This window comes from Mus caroli, unplaced genomic scaffold (assembly GCF_978045245.1).
Source record: "Mus caroli unplaced genomic scaffold, Mus_caroli_1 scaffold_13, whole genome shotgun sequence".
Lineage (NCBI taxonomy): Eukaryota > Metazoa > Chordata > Mammalia > Rodentia > Muridae > Mus > Mus caroli.
In genome coordinates this window covers 96,934,022-96,950,094 of record NW_028227268.1, presented here as the reverse complement: position 1 = coordinate 96,950,094, position 16,073 = coordinate 96,934,022, and the positions used below count along the sequence as shown (strand labels likewise).

At 38.6% G+C, this 16,073-nt stretch overlaps 1 protein-coding gene across 2 annotated transcripts in view; it reads right to left on the bottom strand.

Annotated features, from left to right (window-relative positions):
- The window catches only part of Vrk2 (VRK serine/threonine kinase 2), a 131,210-nt gene that overhangs the window by 20,454 nt on the left and 94,683 nt on the right, over positions 1-16,073 (bottom strand). For both annotated transcript variants that reach the window (XM_085829062.1, XM_021177191.3), the window contains exon 8: positions 6,724-6,856. In XM_085829062.1, the coding sequence (XP_085685188.1) occupies positions 6,724-6,856 (133 nt within the window). The remainder of the gene's footprint in view (positions 1-6,723; positions 6,857-16,073) is intronic.

Below are 16,073 nucleotides of genomic sequence, written 5' to 3'. Positions count from 1 at the left end.
TTCAGGTCCACAATCCAGCTACTGCACAGAGAATAAGTATAATGCTTGTTAACTCAAAAAACAATAGTTGAGTATTAGAAATCTCTGGGAACAATAAGGTTGACTCAGTGGTAGAACTCATGCCTTATAGGTACAAAGATTCTTAGTTTCGTCCCCAGCACAGAATAACCATTTGAATAACTTTAGAGATAGGCTTGGTGGTTAAGACTAGTTGTTACTCTAGCAGAGGACCCAGATTTGGTTCCCAGCATCTATATGGGGGCTCACAAACATCTGTTCCAGGAGGTATAGCACGAACTTCTGGCATCTGCAGGCACCAGATACACACAATGCATATACATGCCTGTAGGTAAAACATGCATTCACATGAAATAAGCATAATTTATTTGAAATTAATCGTTTAAATGTTAAAGCTACTTGTTTCATTGTAAACTTGCCCAATCCTTTGAAAAGGCCAACTGAACCAAGAAATGAAAAGTGTTCCAAAGTAGGAATCCACAAGCAAGGTTGGAATTTCCTCCCCAGCAATGCTCCATCCTTGCTCTGCAGCTCAATGATACAGCCTATTTGCCTTAATTCACTGTATTCACTTAGATAGAAAGTGTATTATGAATTGTTCTCTCTTGAAAACATATGTTTGCATAATTCAGTGAACTACATAAGGTTTTCAGTTGCATTTCATAACTAATGTTATCATTATTTGTAGGTCCTCATGTAGAGTCCCCAAAATTCAAACTTTTACTTTCTGTTTGGCAATTTTTCTATCGAGAGTTTTTTCTCTCAACTTCTTAAGTTAGTTTCCAAATACTATTTAGCATCTAATGTTATTGTGCATAGAAGCACGAAGCAAGGCAAATTATTCTTTTCACTGAGAGTATGTTGTTTGCAATTGCTCAACATTTCAAAATGATAAAATATTGCCAAGTATAACAATAATAAAAAAGGCACAGGTGGGGACTCAAGGTCTATTTCAGGGATCAAAAAACAGTTTCCAGAAATAGCTGACTCTAGAAATTATAATTAAATAAAACAACTATGTGATTTATGGAGAACAGCCACTGCACCACATGCTGGAGGACTGCATTATTACCTTTTAATCAGTTCAGCAGTGTCAGTATTACTAATCACATTGGCAATAAGAAGACAGTGGTGCAAAAGGTTAAATGAAGTACTTCCTATCAGAGCAAGCCTGACAGAGCAACGCTGGAGCCACTTCTTTCTGAATGAAGAAAGCACATGCTCTGTGTAATGATGGCCTCGATCCTCAGTTTTAGAATCATCTAAAACTGATATTATCTCACTACTTTCCAGTATGGCAGGAGCTCCATGACAGAGACCTTCTGACTTAAAACACAAAAAGACACTGTGCAATAAAGAAATAAGTGGCAGATCCCATCTTTGCTGAATTACTGACAACATTCTCATCGCAACCATCCTTTCTGAAGAGCTCCATCCCCATCACTCCGCTACGATAACAGAACCTCTATTAATAATATTGGTTTATAAAGTAATGGTCTATCTAACCTGGAATAAAATCACCAGAAAGGTCATACTAGAAATCTCGTATACACTCTAACGTACGGTAATTAACTGGACCGAGACACTAAAGGCACAAAGAGAGGAATGGAAGTGTGTTCACTGTAAATGCACCCGGGCAGTGTAGACAAGCTTTCGACTTTCATTTCTCATAATGCTATGGAAGACAAAGAAGATACAAGATTTAGTAGGAAATAAAGCAAACTTGCTTCTAGTCGACAAGATGTTACTATATTTAGTCTGAAATTATGAGAAAATAGAAATTTTCGAACAAGAGGATAACCTGAAAGGGACAGTGACTAATGGCAGGAAAACATTACACTTTTTTTTTTTAAGCTTCTAGCTTTTGAGTGTGTTGTTGAATTCTTTGTCAACTCAAATGTACAAGGAACAAGAAAATATTACGGTGGTTCTTGTTATGATTTGAGTGTCATGTGTCTGCCACAGATTTCTCTACTGGGGTTTGGTGGTAGACTGAGGAGCTACGGGGGCATGTGCCCCATAGAGTAGGGATGGGGGCATGATCCTGAGGGCTTTACCCCTTTGGCACATTAATAATATATGCTGGATGTGGGTAAGGGGTGGGGAACTGGCCTTCCTGAAGGAAGTAGCCACTGAGTAGGCATCCACAGTTGCTCCTCCTTTCTCACCTCCTCCTCTTCTGCTCATCAGACACCATGCTGAGGTCCTCAATGTGCAGCTTCACGATGCACCCAGCATCAAGGAAGCCGAAGATCATGCCTGGGACCTTTAAGACTGTAAACTAATACACGTCTTTCTTCTATAGATTAATTTTTCCGTCATTTTGTCACAGCAAAGCAAAGTCTGACTGATGTCCTACCACTTGTTATGATTCCAAAAGGGACGGGAGGGGAGTATAGTGCAAAGAGTCATGTTCCAAATAAATGAGAAACCTTGCAACTGGGTTTGCATTTTCTCTCTAGTACCTTTTACATTCTAAATCCTCATTTGTGTGTGTGTGTGTGTGTGTGTGTGTGTGTAATATAGAGCAATTAGGAAAAGTTATTCAATAAAGCAAGGAGACCTTAGATTTAGGTACTAGGCACTGTATCCTCTTAACCAAACAGTTCAATTAAAAGCCAAGTAATATTACAAGTTAAAGAGACATGTATAAATGTCAAGTGGTTGTGTGAATGACATGTCTCAGTGAGTAATGTACTTGCCAGTCAGTTTGAGGATTTGAGTTTGACCCCTGGTGTCCACATGATAGAAGAAAAGAATCAAATCCATCAAGCTGTTGTCTAATTTCTACACCTGGGCCACAGTAAGTACTCCATCCACACAAAATAAATGTAAAACAAAAAAGGGCAGATGTCATATAGAATTGATGACTTCATCATCTTTCCATGTTAACCAAAGACGAGATATTAACAGTATAGTTTTCTGATTTGGGGAAAATATAGGGCATGCCAATATTTAATGGTATCACTTAATATCCTGTAATAGAAACATGAGTTTGGTCCTTTGAGTTAGTTGTAGAATCTAAGGTGTGGGTCCTGTGCCATCTCACCAGCTTATTACATGAAAAGATACTCTAAGTTTCTTTTACATATATTTTGTAAGTCAGTCCTGAAACAAAAAGAAACCATGCAACAAGCAGCACAAGACTTGGATGCCGTGGCAAAAATATTTTTAAAGCATGCAACATATTTTCCTTTGACACTGGATATCTTATAAAACCAAACAGACATTTAAAATGCAATTTAGATATCATATTTTATGGTCATCAATGATGTCAAATTAGAACAGGTATTACATACTCAATGCCCAGGTCTGAAGTGTTTTTGAAAGCTTGCTCTGTTAAATGCAGTCTGTCTCTAGGGAAATTAGGTATTGACTGCATGCCTCAGTGAGTAGAAAAATCTACAAAAATCCATATTACACATTGATCCAAATATTGCTTCTTAACATCACTAAGAATGCAACAAATTCTAAAACAGTGTCTTTGACATACATATAATTCTCTTTAATTATCTTGCAACAAGAACAAAGTATGTCAGTGTTCGTACATGCTAGTTTTTATGGAGCGAAAAATTAATAATGAAGAACGAGCCTGAACTGAAGCAAGTCAGTGGCAGAAACCACCCGAGGTCACAGAGTTTAGCAGAGCAACTCCATGTTTAAAAGTCACAGCATTCATCAGCAATCCCGGGAATTATCTTCTTTCCATTCGTCCTTTTGTCCTTCCATCTCATCTTGGTATGCCTTTCTGCATAGCTTTTGGGTTTTAGTGAGCTTCTTAGTAGCACACCTGACCTTTTTCTTTCCTTCCCTTTCACCTACACTCTCTCTATGTGAAGAAGAGTTAGAAAACATGGAGGGACGAGGACTAAATGGATCATTAGACACTATGTGCTCAGTGTCTAGATAACCCCTAGGAGAGTCCAGGAGGTCAGTAGGTGGCCTGCTCAGGGTAAACACCCCTTCCTGACTACACACAGGCAGACTTTCTGTGTGGAAAACACTGGCAACTGCAGTTTCTGTTTCCCAGTCATAACTCGTCTCGATTCTTGTTGCTTTCTTTTGCAGTGCTTTCTCCCCTAGACTGAAGTAGGAAAGTATTTTTCTGATCTTAAACCACACAGTGGCTGTTAATAGTAAACATATGAATATTTATAGATCTTATTTTTCCATTTGCATACAGGATTTGAATGCTTTTGTTCTGGTTTTTGAATACAGCTAAATGATTAGTTCATTTCTAACAAAATTCTAAGGTAAAATGTTTTATTTTGCAAAATTCAATGGGAAATATTAGGAACAAATACTGTTACTTCATGTATCCAATCTTCTATTTTTATATACCAGAACCAATACACATACATTTAGCAAATACATGGATATACATCAACATATGTGTAGACATGTGGACATACAGATATGTATTTATAAAAATGTTAATATGCTACATGCATGAAAAAAAATTTACTGTTTCAAAGGAAAGTTGGACCATCTGTGATGAAATGAATACTCATTCAAGCATAAGACTTCCCTGCAACTATCAACATCATCACCTGTCTCTTTCCTTTATATTTGTTTCAGGATTCAGCACCATCTCTATGATGATGCTGAGCCAAATCTTCTCCCCAAGCCCCAGAGTGGTGAAATCTATGTGAACCAAGCAATGCATATCATGACTGGGAAGAGGAAAGTTTGAGAACAGAGCAGAAATTGTTTTAAATATTTTATAAAGACAAAAAGTACCATGTAAAATTAACTAAAGGACACTCAGAAATACTGGGGTTTAAGCTTTGGTTAAAACAACACACAACCATTCTACTCCTCCTCTTACAAGTAAATGGTCCCTTCCACAGAATCAACATTAGAACATTAGGATCAATGCTTGAGAATCTGTGTGATGAGTTTCCAGGCATAACACTAGGTAAGAAATCTGTTTGTATCTCTGAAGATTCTATTTTATATCCTAAGTTAGTTTGGCAAAAGTTCTTCCACTCCCTGAGCATGAGAGAACAAGGTTACAGTGCACCACTGCCTGGGCTGGAGATGAATTCATGGTTAAGGACATTTACTGCCCTTGCAGAGGACACAGGTTTGGTTCCCAGCATCCATACAATGGTTAATAGCCATTCAGAACTCCAGTTCCTAGTGATCCCACGCCCTTTTATGACCTTTGGGGGCTCCAGGCATGCATGCACACAGTTACATGTAGGCCAAACTCATATATATAAAATAAATAAATAAATCTAAATAAACTGTTTAAAAAGTGCCACTATCAATCATCACCTTGTTTCCATATTTCCTAATTTAACCAAATCCAAGTAACATTTTACCTTTAAGTGTTAACTACATTATTAACAATATAACTGATAAAAGTTACACAATACTGATCTTTTCTTTTCCTTACTTGAGAGTTCTTTACAATGTTATGATTTCTTTTACTCTGTTCCACAGTATAAAAGCTAACTTGTGATTCAGAAACTGTCCCCTGACAATCTTCCCAGAAGAAGGAGGCACACAGTCAACACACCAGCTCCACCTTCTTGATGGCCTTCCTTAAAAGTCTCTGGATTTTAATTGCTCTGGAAAATGATCAACACCCTCTGTATTACATGGTCAATGGTCCTTTTAATAGGAAAGGCAATAATGTACAGTTGTTTGCACCAACTAAAACTCATTAGAAAGTATTAGTTTAGGGTAAGAGTTCAACTACCATTACCAGTCTACATGTCTCATTGATGTTCAGTGAAGATGATTTCTTTCAGAGCTGCTTAAAAATGATCTGTTTAGTTTACCAAATCTGACAATACTTTTATAAACAAAGTTTGCAAAGAATATAATTTTGAAAGCCAAAGTTTTTTAATAATCGCCATTTTTTCACTAGCATAACATTAGAATTGACTTTTTGTCTTGCTGACAGAGCAACTAGGAAAGTACAGTTGCACTGAGTATATTGATTGTGAGCAAAGCAGCCATCAGTGGGACTCAGCACCATATATTTTCAATATTGACCTCCTACTTCCTTTTCCATGGCTTTCTGGGTTGGGTATTGGATTTAGACTGCAGAGTAATAAACAGCTAAGGTTTAATTAATGGTAAATGAATACAAGACATAGGTTATGACTTTAACTAATTAGGGAATTGTTGAATTAAGTCTGCCTTGGAATGCAAGGCAGTACAATCAATATCCAATAAAAGGGCTATGTATGTAATTTACCTGCAAATGTGTTTCCAATACCATCAAAGTGAGTTTAAATAAGTAAGATCTATGAAAGGCGACTAGGAGAGATTTCCCAAGTTAACACTTTGGGGGTTCAGAAGATACTGCCGTTGTTGAGAGAGTATCTCTTTCAAGGCTCTGAGAAGTACGCAAAGCAAACAAGATAATGCATGACCACCACTGCCTCTGATGCCCCCTCAGCATAGTCTAACAGCCTCACATACAGTCACATACCTGCGACTTCTCACACGAAGGAAAGTCAGACTTTGCTCCTTTCTCAAGAGTCACAAGCTCTTTCTAGTCACATGGTTTCTGATTTTTGTCAGATATTTACTGAGATAACAGGCCTTCACCATTTTCCACAAAAATCTTCCCAGAGTGCTCACCCTTCAGCCTGAGCATGCAATGGTCATCTCAAGTAGCAGCTTCAGCACTCTCAATTTAAACATCCTTCTGAAATAAAAAACATGAAACAGAAAATAGAGTCCTACCCACTCCTTTGTGTGCATCCAAACTTGTAAACTCTATTGTCCCATTATGGCCCTTTCTGGGATCTTCCTGATACTGTTTGTGGTTCCCATTGGGACAATATCTGTAGGAAAGTCCATAGTCTGCAAGATAAACCTGGAAGAGATAGAGAAGCCAATAAATAATACTTTGCTTTCTGAAGATATGACCTTTATAATTAAGTCTTCAAAAACTTTTAAGTTGTAGGCCAGTGCAAAGCCCTCACCACCAAACCTAAAGATACCTGAGACCCACCTGTAACTCACATGGCAGAAGACAGTCACCTTCTGCAAGTTGTCTTCTGACACCCTAACTTCCATACATGCACTATGGTACAAGCAAGCACACACACACACACACACACACACACACACACACACACACCACAAAATAATCAATGAATTGTACAGTTTAAATATGTTTTAAATAGGAACTTGAAAGTTAAGAGAAACTTCAGGCTTAGATAAACTCTTCATTAAGCCTCATGGGAGATGAAATACACACTAGAAAGCAGGACGAGTAACTTTGTAACTGAAACCCTTGCTTAATCATCTGCTCAGTTTGGACTTTGCTCCTAACTGCCTTCCCTCCAGGTACTCATCCAGATTCCAGAGACCACCACATACTTTTTTCATAAGGCTCTGCCTTTTAAGAATCAGTTTTCTGAAACTTATAACGATGCTAAGTACAGAGGGCAGAGTAGATGAGCACAAATGTTCTTCCATGAGGAACATTTTAAGTCTCTACTTTAGGAAGTTGACACTAGAGAGCAGCCTGGAAGAGGTAATATAGGAAACAGAAAACAAGAATAACCCCCCCCCCCCGCCCCCCAAACCATCCTGTGGCTTGTAGTTAAGAATGGAATATCAAGGTATGTGTGCTGGACATTCAGAGCAGCCCAGCTCATTGCCACCGTTCTCCTGGAAAGCCACTCAGACTTTGAACAGGTTCTTCATGCAGAAAAACAGACTACTGTTAGGATCAGAGAGTAATTCACGAAAATGTTCCTCTGGTGACTTCAGTGACAGAGTGGTTTTAAGGGCATAGTATACCCCATAGGAAGAATTGTTTGGTCATACATATCTGTGGCCAAATAGAGGAGTGTTCCATAGATCTCAAATACACTTTACCACACCCACCAGACCTTATTTAAAAAAAAAAAAAACAGTTTCGACTTAACAACATAATGCTTCATATGTATTTCCTTAACATTTAGCAATTTGTGAAATGTTTCAAAATGTAGTTTCAAGATAGTAGAGTATTAGAACCTTCATTTAAAAATAGAAAATCTATTGAAAGAAAATTTAGTATATAGATATTAGTTTCTTCAAAGTTTCATTCTAGAATATGTCAAATAGAAGATACTTGGAATTTCTTGTCTTTAAACATTTTTTTATTAAATATTTTCTTCATTTACAATTCAAATGATATTCTGAAAGTCCCCTACATCCTCCCACCCTCACCCTTCTCACAAACCCACCTATTCCTGCTTCCTGGCCATGGCATTTCCCTGTACTGGAGCATATTATCTTCACAAGATCAAGCTTTCCTCACAATGATAGCCGACTAGGCCATCTTCTGCTACATATGCAGCTAGAGATGTGAGTTCTGGGGGTACTGGTTAGTTCATATTGCTGTTCCTCCTATAGGGTTGCAGACTCCTTCAGCTCCTTGGATACTTTCTCTAGCTCCTCCATTGGGGGACCAGTGTTCCATCCAATAGATGATGGTGAGCTCCAGTTCTGTAGTTCCCAGGCACTGGCATAGACTCACAAGAGACAGCTATATCAGGGTCCTGTCAGCAAAATCTTTCTGGCATATGCAATAGAGTCTGTGTTTGGTGGCTGAATATGGGATGGATCCCTGGGTAGGGCTGTCTCTGGATGGTCCTTCCATCCACCTCAGCTCCAAACTTTGTCTCTGTAACTCCCTCCATGGGTATTTTGTTTCCCATTCTAAAGAGGAATGAAGTATCCACACTTTGGTTTTCCTTCTTGAGTTTCATGTGTTTTGCAAATTGTATCTTGGGTATTCTAAGTTTCTGGGCTAATATCCACTTATCAGTGAGTGCTTATCATGTGAGTTCTTTTGTGACTGGGTTACCTCACTCAGGATGATATCCTCTGGATCCATCCATTTGCCTAAGAATATCATAAATTTATTGTTTTTAATAGCTGAGTAGTACTCCATTGTGTAAATGTACCACATTTTCTGTATCCATTCCTCGGTTGAGGGACGTCTGGGTTCTTTCCAGGTTCTGGCTATTATAAATAAGGCTGCTATGAAAATAGTGGAGCATTTGTCCTTATTACAAGTTGGAATATCTTCTGAGTATATGCCAAAGAGGTATTGCTGAATCCTCCAGTAGTACTATGTCCAATTTTCTGAGGAACCGCCAGACTGATTTCCAGAGTGGTTATACAAGCCTACAATCCCACCAGCAATGGAGGAGTGTTCACCTTTCTCTGAATCCTCACCAGCATCTGCTGTCACCTGAATTTTTGATCTTAGCCATTCTGACTGCTGGGAGGTGGACTCTCAGGGTTGTTTTGATTTGCATTTCCCTGATGATTAAGGATGTTGAACATTAGCAGGGCATCATGGCACACCCTTTTAATCCCAGCACTCGGGAGGCAGAGGCAGACAGATTTCTGAGTTTGAAGCTAGGCTGGTCTACAGAGTGAGTTCCAGGACAGCCAGGGCTACACAGAGAAACCCTGTCTCGAAAAACAAAACAAAACAAACAAACAAACAAATAAATAAAAACAAACAAACAAAAAGGATGTTGAACATTTTTTCAGGTGCTTCTCAGCCATTTGGTATTCCTCAGTTGAGAATTCTTTGTTTAGCTCTGTGCCCCATTTTTAATGGGGTTCTTTGATTTTCTGGAGTCCATCTTCTTGAGTTCTTTATATATATATTAGATATTAGTTACCTATCAAATTTAGGAATGGTAAAGATCCTTTCCCAGTCTGTTGGTAGCCTTTTTGTCTTATTGACAGTGTCTTTTGCCTTTCAGAAGCTTTGCAATTTTATGTGGTCCCATTTGTTTATTCTCGATCTTACAGCACAAGCTATTGCTGTTCTGTTCAGGAATTTTTCTGCTGTGCCCATATCTCCGAAGCTTTTCCCCACTTTCTCTTCTATAAATCTTGGTGTCTCTGGTTTTATGGGGAGTTCCTTGATCCACTTAGACTTGAGCTTTGTACAAGGAGATAAGAATGGATCAATTTGCATTCTTCTACATGATAAAAGCCAGTTGTGCAAGCAGTATTTGTTGAAAATGCTGTCTTTTTTTCCACTGTATGGTTTTAGCTCCTTTCTCAAAGATCAAGTGACCATTGGTGTGTGTGTGTTCATTTCTGGGTCATCAATTCTATTTAGTTGATTTACCTGTCTGTCACTGTACAAGTACCATGCAGTTTTTACCAAAATTGCTCTGTAGTACAGCTTGAGGTCAGACATGGTGATTCACCCAGAGGTTCTTTTATTGTTGACAATAGTTTTTGCTATGCTAGTTTTTTGTTATTACAGGTGAATTTGCAAATTGCTCCTTCTAACTCTGTGAAGAATTGAGTTGGAATTTTGATGGGGATTACATTGAATCTGTGGATTGCTTTCAGCAAGATAGCCATTTTCACTTTATTAATCCTGCCAATCCATGAGCATGGGAAATCTTTCCATCTTCTGAGATCTTTGATTTCTTTCTTCAGTGACTTGAAGTTCTTTTGTTTTCCTTTTTTAAATTAGGCATTTTCTTCATTTACATTTCCAATGCTATCCCAAAGGTTCCCCATACCTGCCTCCCCACTCCGCTACCCACCCACTCCCACTTCTTGGCTTTGGCATTCCCCTGTACTGAGGCATATCAAGTTTGCAAGACGAATGGGCCTCTTTTTCCACTAATGGTGGACTAGGCCATCTTCTGATATCCCTTTAGCTCCTTGGGTACTTTCTCTAGCTCCTCCACTGGGGGCCCTGTGATCCATCCAGTAGCTGACTGTGAGCATCCACTGCTGTGTTTGCTGGGCCCAAGAATAGCCTCACAAGAGACAGCTATATCAGGGTCCTTTTACCAAAATCTTGCTAGTGTATGCAATGGTGTCAGTGTTTGGAGAGTGATTATGGGATGGATCCCTGGATGTGGCAGTCTCTAGATGGTCCATCACTTCGTCTCAGCTCCAAACTTTGTCTCTGTAACTCCTTCCATGGGTGTTTTGTTCCCAATTCTAAGAAGGGGCAAAGTGTCCACACTTCGGTCTTCGTTCTTCTTGAGTTTCACATGTTTTGCAAGTTGTATCTTGTATCTTGGCTATTCTAAGTTTCTGGGCTAATACCCACTTATCAGTAAGTATATATCATGTGAGGTCTTTTGTGATTGGGTTACCTCACTCTGATGATGCCCTCCAGGTCCATCCACTTGCCTAGGAATTTCATAAATTCATTCTTTTTAATAGGTGAGTAGTACTCCACTGTGTAAATGTACCACATTTTCTGTATCCATTCCTCTGTTGAGGGGCTTCTGGGTTCTTTCCAGCTTCTGGCTAATACAAATAAGGCTGCTATACATAGTGGAGCATGTGTCCCTCTTACCAGTTGGAACATCTTCTGGATATATGCCCAAGGAGAAGTATTGCAGGATCCTCCAGTAGAACTATGTCCAATTTTCCGAGGAACCACCAGACTGATTTCTAGAGTGGTTGTACAAGCTTGCAATCCCACCAACAATGGAGGAGTGTTCCTCTTTCTCCACATGCTAGCCAGCATCTGCTGTCACCTGAATTTTTGATCTTAGTCATTCTAACTGGTGTGAGGTGGAATCTCAGGGTTGCTTTGATTTGCATTTCCCTGATGATCAAGGATGCTGAACATTTTTTCAGGTGCTTCTCAGCCATTTGGTATTGCTCAGATAAGAATTCTTTTTTTAGCTCTGAGCCCCATTTTTTAATGGTGTTATTTGATTTTCGGGAGTCTACCTTCTTGAGTTCTTCATATATATATATTGGATATTAGTGCCCTGATTTAGGATAGGTAAAGATCCTTTCCCAATCTGTTGGTAGCCTTTTTGTCTTATTGACGGTGTTTTTGCCTTACAGAAGCTTTGCAATTTCATGAGGTCCTATTTGTCACTTCTCAATCTTACAGCACAAGCCATTGCTGTTCTATTCAGGAATTTTCCCCCTGTGCCCATATCTTCCAGGCTTTTCCCCACGTTCTCCTCTATCAGTTTCAGTGTCTCTGGTTTTATGTGGAGTTCCTTTATCCACTTAGATTTGACCTTAGTACAAGGAGATAGGAATGGATCAATTCGCATTCTTCTACATGATAACTGCCAGTTGTGGCAACAGTATTTGTTGAAAATGCTGTCTCTTTTCCACTGGATGGATTTAGGTCCCTTGTCAAAGATCAAGTGACCATAGGTGTGTGGGTTCATTTCTGGGTCTTCAATTCTATTCCATTGGTCTACTAGTCTGTCACTATACCAGTACCATGCAGTTTTTAATCACAATTGCTCTGTAGTACAGCTTTAGGTCAGGCATGGTGATTCCACCAGAGGTTCTTTTATCCTTGAGAAGAGTTTTTCTATCCTAGGTTTTTTGTTATTCCAGATGAATTTGCAGATTGCCCTTTCTAATTCGTTGAAGAATTGAGTTGGAATTTTGATGGGGATTGCATTGAATCTGTAGATTGCTTTTGACAAGATAGCCATTTTTACTATATTGATCCTGTCAATCCATGAGCATGGGAAATCTTTCCATCTTCTGAGATCTTCTTTAGTTTCTTTTTTCAGAGATTTGAAGTTCTTTTTTTTTTTTTTTAATACTTTTTATTAGGTATTTCCTCATTTACTTTTCCAATGCTATCCCAAAAGTCTCCCATACCCTCCCACCCACTCACCTACCCACCCACTCTCACTTTTTGGCCCTGGCATTCCCCTGTACTGGGGCATATAAAGTTTTCAAGTCCAATGGGCCTCTCTTTCCAGTGATGGCCGACTAGGCCATCTTTTGATACATATGCAGCTAGAGTCAAGAGCTCTGGGGTACTGGTTAGTTCATAATGTTGTTTTACCTATAGGGTTGCAGATCCCTTTAGCTAGATTTGAAGTTCTTATCATGCATATATTTCACTTCCTTAGTGTCACACCAAGGTATTTTATATTATTTGTAAATATTGTGAGGGGTGTTGTTTCCCTAATTTCTTTCTCAGCCTGTTTAACCTTTTTGTAGATAAAGGCCAATGTTTTGTTTGAGTTAATTTTATATCCAGCTACTTCAGTGAAGCTGTTTATCAGATTTAGGAGTTCTCTGATGGAATTTTTAGGGTCACTTATATATACTATCATATCATCTGCAAATAGTGATATTTTGACTTCTTCCTTTCCAATTTGTTTCCCCTTGATCTCCTTTTGCTGTCTAATTGCTCTGGCTAGGACTTCAAGTACTATATTGAATACATAGATAGAAAGCGGGCAGCCTTGTCTAGTCCCTGATTTTAGTGGATTGCTTCAAGCTTCTCTCCATTTAGTTTGATGTTAGCTACTGGTTTGCTGTATATTCCTTTTGTTATGTTTAGGTATTGGCCTTGAATTCCTACTCTTTCCATGACTTTTATCATGAAGGGATGTTGGATTTTGTCAAATGCTTTCTCAGCATCTAAGGGAATGATCATGTGGGTTTTCTCTTTGAGTTGGTTAATATAGTGGATTAGATTGATGGATTTCCGTATCTTAAACTATCCCTGCATCTCTGTGATGAAGTCTACTTGACCATGTTGGATGATCATTTTGATGTGTTCTTGGATTTGGTTTGTGAGGATTTTATTGAGTATAAATGGTCTGAAATTCTCTTGCTTTGTTCAGTCTTTATGTGGTTTAGGTATCATAGCAATTGTGGCGTCATAGAATGAATTGGGTAGAATACCTTCTGTTTCTATTTTGAGGAATAATTTGAGGAGAACTGGAATTAGATCTTCTTTGAGCCGGTTGTGGTGGCTCAAGTCTTTAATCCCAGCATTCGGGAGGCAGAGGCAGGCAAATTTCTGAGTTTGAGGCCAGCCTGGTCTATAAAGTGAGTTCCAGGACAGCCAGGGCTATACACAGAAACCCTGTCTCTTAAAACAAACAAACAAAAACAAAAACAAAAACAAAAAAACCAACCAACCAACCAAACAAACAAACAAAAAACAAAAAAGAGAAAAGAAAAAAAAAACATAAAATTTAAGATCTTCTTTGAAGGTCTGATAGAACTCTGCACTAAACCCATCTGGTCCTGGGCTTTTTTTTTGGTTGGGAGGTGAATAGTGACGGCTTCCATTTCTTTAGGGGGAAATCGGACTGTTTAGATTGTTAATCTGATCCTGATTTAACATTGGTACTTGGTATCTGACTAGGAAATTGCCCATTGCATCCAGGTTTTCCAGTTTTGTTGAGTATAGCCTTTTGTAGTAGGGTTTGATGATGTTTTGGATTTCCTCAGTTTCTGTTGTTATGTCTCCCTTTTCATTTCTGATTTTGTTAATTAGGCTATTGTCCCTGTGCCCTCTAGTTAGTCTGGCTAAGGGTTTATCTATCTTTTTGATTTTCTCAAAGAACCAGCTCCTGGTTTGGTTGAATCTTTCTATAGTTCTTTGTTTCCACTTGGTTGATTTCAGCCCTGGGTTTGATTATTTCCAGCAGTCTACTCCTCTTGGATGAATTTCCTCTCTTTTGTTCTAGAGCTTTTAGGTGTGCTTTCAAGCTGCGAGTGTATACTCTCTTTAGTTTCTTCTTGGAGGCACTCAGAGCTATGAGTTTTCCTCTTAGAACTGCTTTCATTGTGTCCCATAAGTTTGGGTATGTTGTGACTTCATTTTAATTAAACTCTAAAAAGTCTTTAATCTCTTTCTTTATTTCTTCCTTGATCAAGGTATTATTGACTAGAGTGTTGTTCAGCTTCCTTGTGAATGTTGGCTTTCTATTATTTATGTTCTTATTGAAGATCAGCCTTAGTCTGTGATGATCTGATAGGATGCATGGGATAATTTCAATATTTTTGTATCTGTTGAGGCCTGTTTTGTGACTAATTATATGGTCAGTTTTGGAGAAGGTACCATGAGGTGCTGAGAAGGAGGTATATCCTTTTGTTTTAGGATAAAATGTTCTGTAGATATCTGTTAAATCCATTTATTTCATAACTTCCATTAGTTTCACTGTGTCCCTGTTTAGTTTCTGTTCCAGGATCTGTCCCATGATGAGAGTGGGGTGTTGAAGTCTCCCACTATGATTATGAGAGTTGCAATGTGTGCTTTGAGCTATGCTAAGGTTACCTTAATGAATGTGGTTGCCCTTGCATTTGGAGCATAGATATTCAGAATTTAGAGTTCATCCTGGCAGATTTTACCTTTGATGAGTATGAAGTGCCCCTCCTTGTCTTTTTTGATAACTTTGAGTTGGAAATGATTTTATTCGATATTAGAATTGCTACTCCAGGTTGTTTCTTTGGACCATTTGCTTGGAAAATTGTTTTCCAGCCTTTTACTCTGAGGTAGTGTCTGTCTTTGTCCCTGAGGTGGGTTTCATGTAAGCAGCAAAATGTTGGGTCCTTTTTGTGTAGCCAGTCTGTTAGTCTATGTCTTTTTATTGGGGAATTGAGTCCATTGATATTAATAGACATTAAGGAAAAGTAATTATTGCTTCCTGTTATTTTTATTGTTAGAGTTGGCATTCTGTTCTTGTGGCTGTCTTCTTTTAGGTTTGTTGAAGGATTACTTTCTTCCATTTTCTAGGCTGTAGTTTCCCTCCTGGTGTTGGAGTTTTCCCTTTATTATCCTTTGAAGGGCTGGATTTGTGGGAAGATATTGGGTGAATTTGGCTTTCTCATGGAATATCTTGGTTTCTCCATCTATGGTAATTGAGAGTTTTGCTGGGTATAGTAGCCTGAGCTGGCATTTGTGTTCTCTTAGGTTCTGTATAATATCAGTCCAGGATCTTCTGGCTTTCATAGTCTCTGGTGAGAGGTCTGGTGTAATTCCAATAGGTCTACCTTTATATTTTATTTGACCTTTTTCCCTTACTGCTTTTAATATTCTTTCTTGATTTAGTGCATTTGTTGTTCTGATTATTATGTATCAGGAGGCATTTCTTTTCTGGTCCAGTCTATTTGGAGTCCTTTAGGCTTCTTGTATATTCATGGGCATCTCTTTCTTGAGGTTAGGGAAGCTTTCTTCCATAATTTTGTTGAAGATATTTACTGGCCCTTTAAGTTGAAAATCTTCATTCTCATCTACTCCTGTTATCCGTAGGTTTGGTCTTCTCATTGAGTCCTGGATTTCCTGGATGTTTTGAGTTAGGATC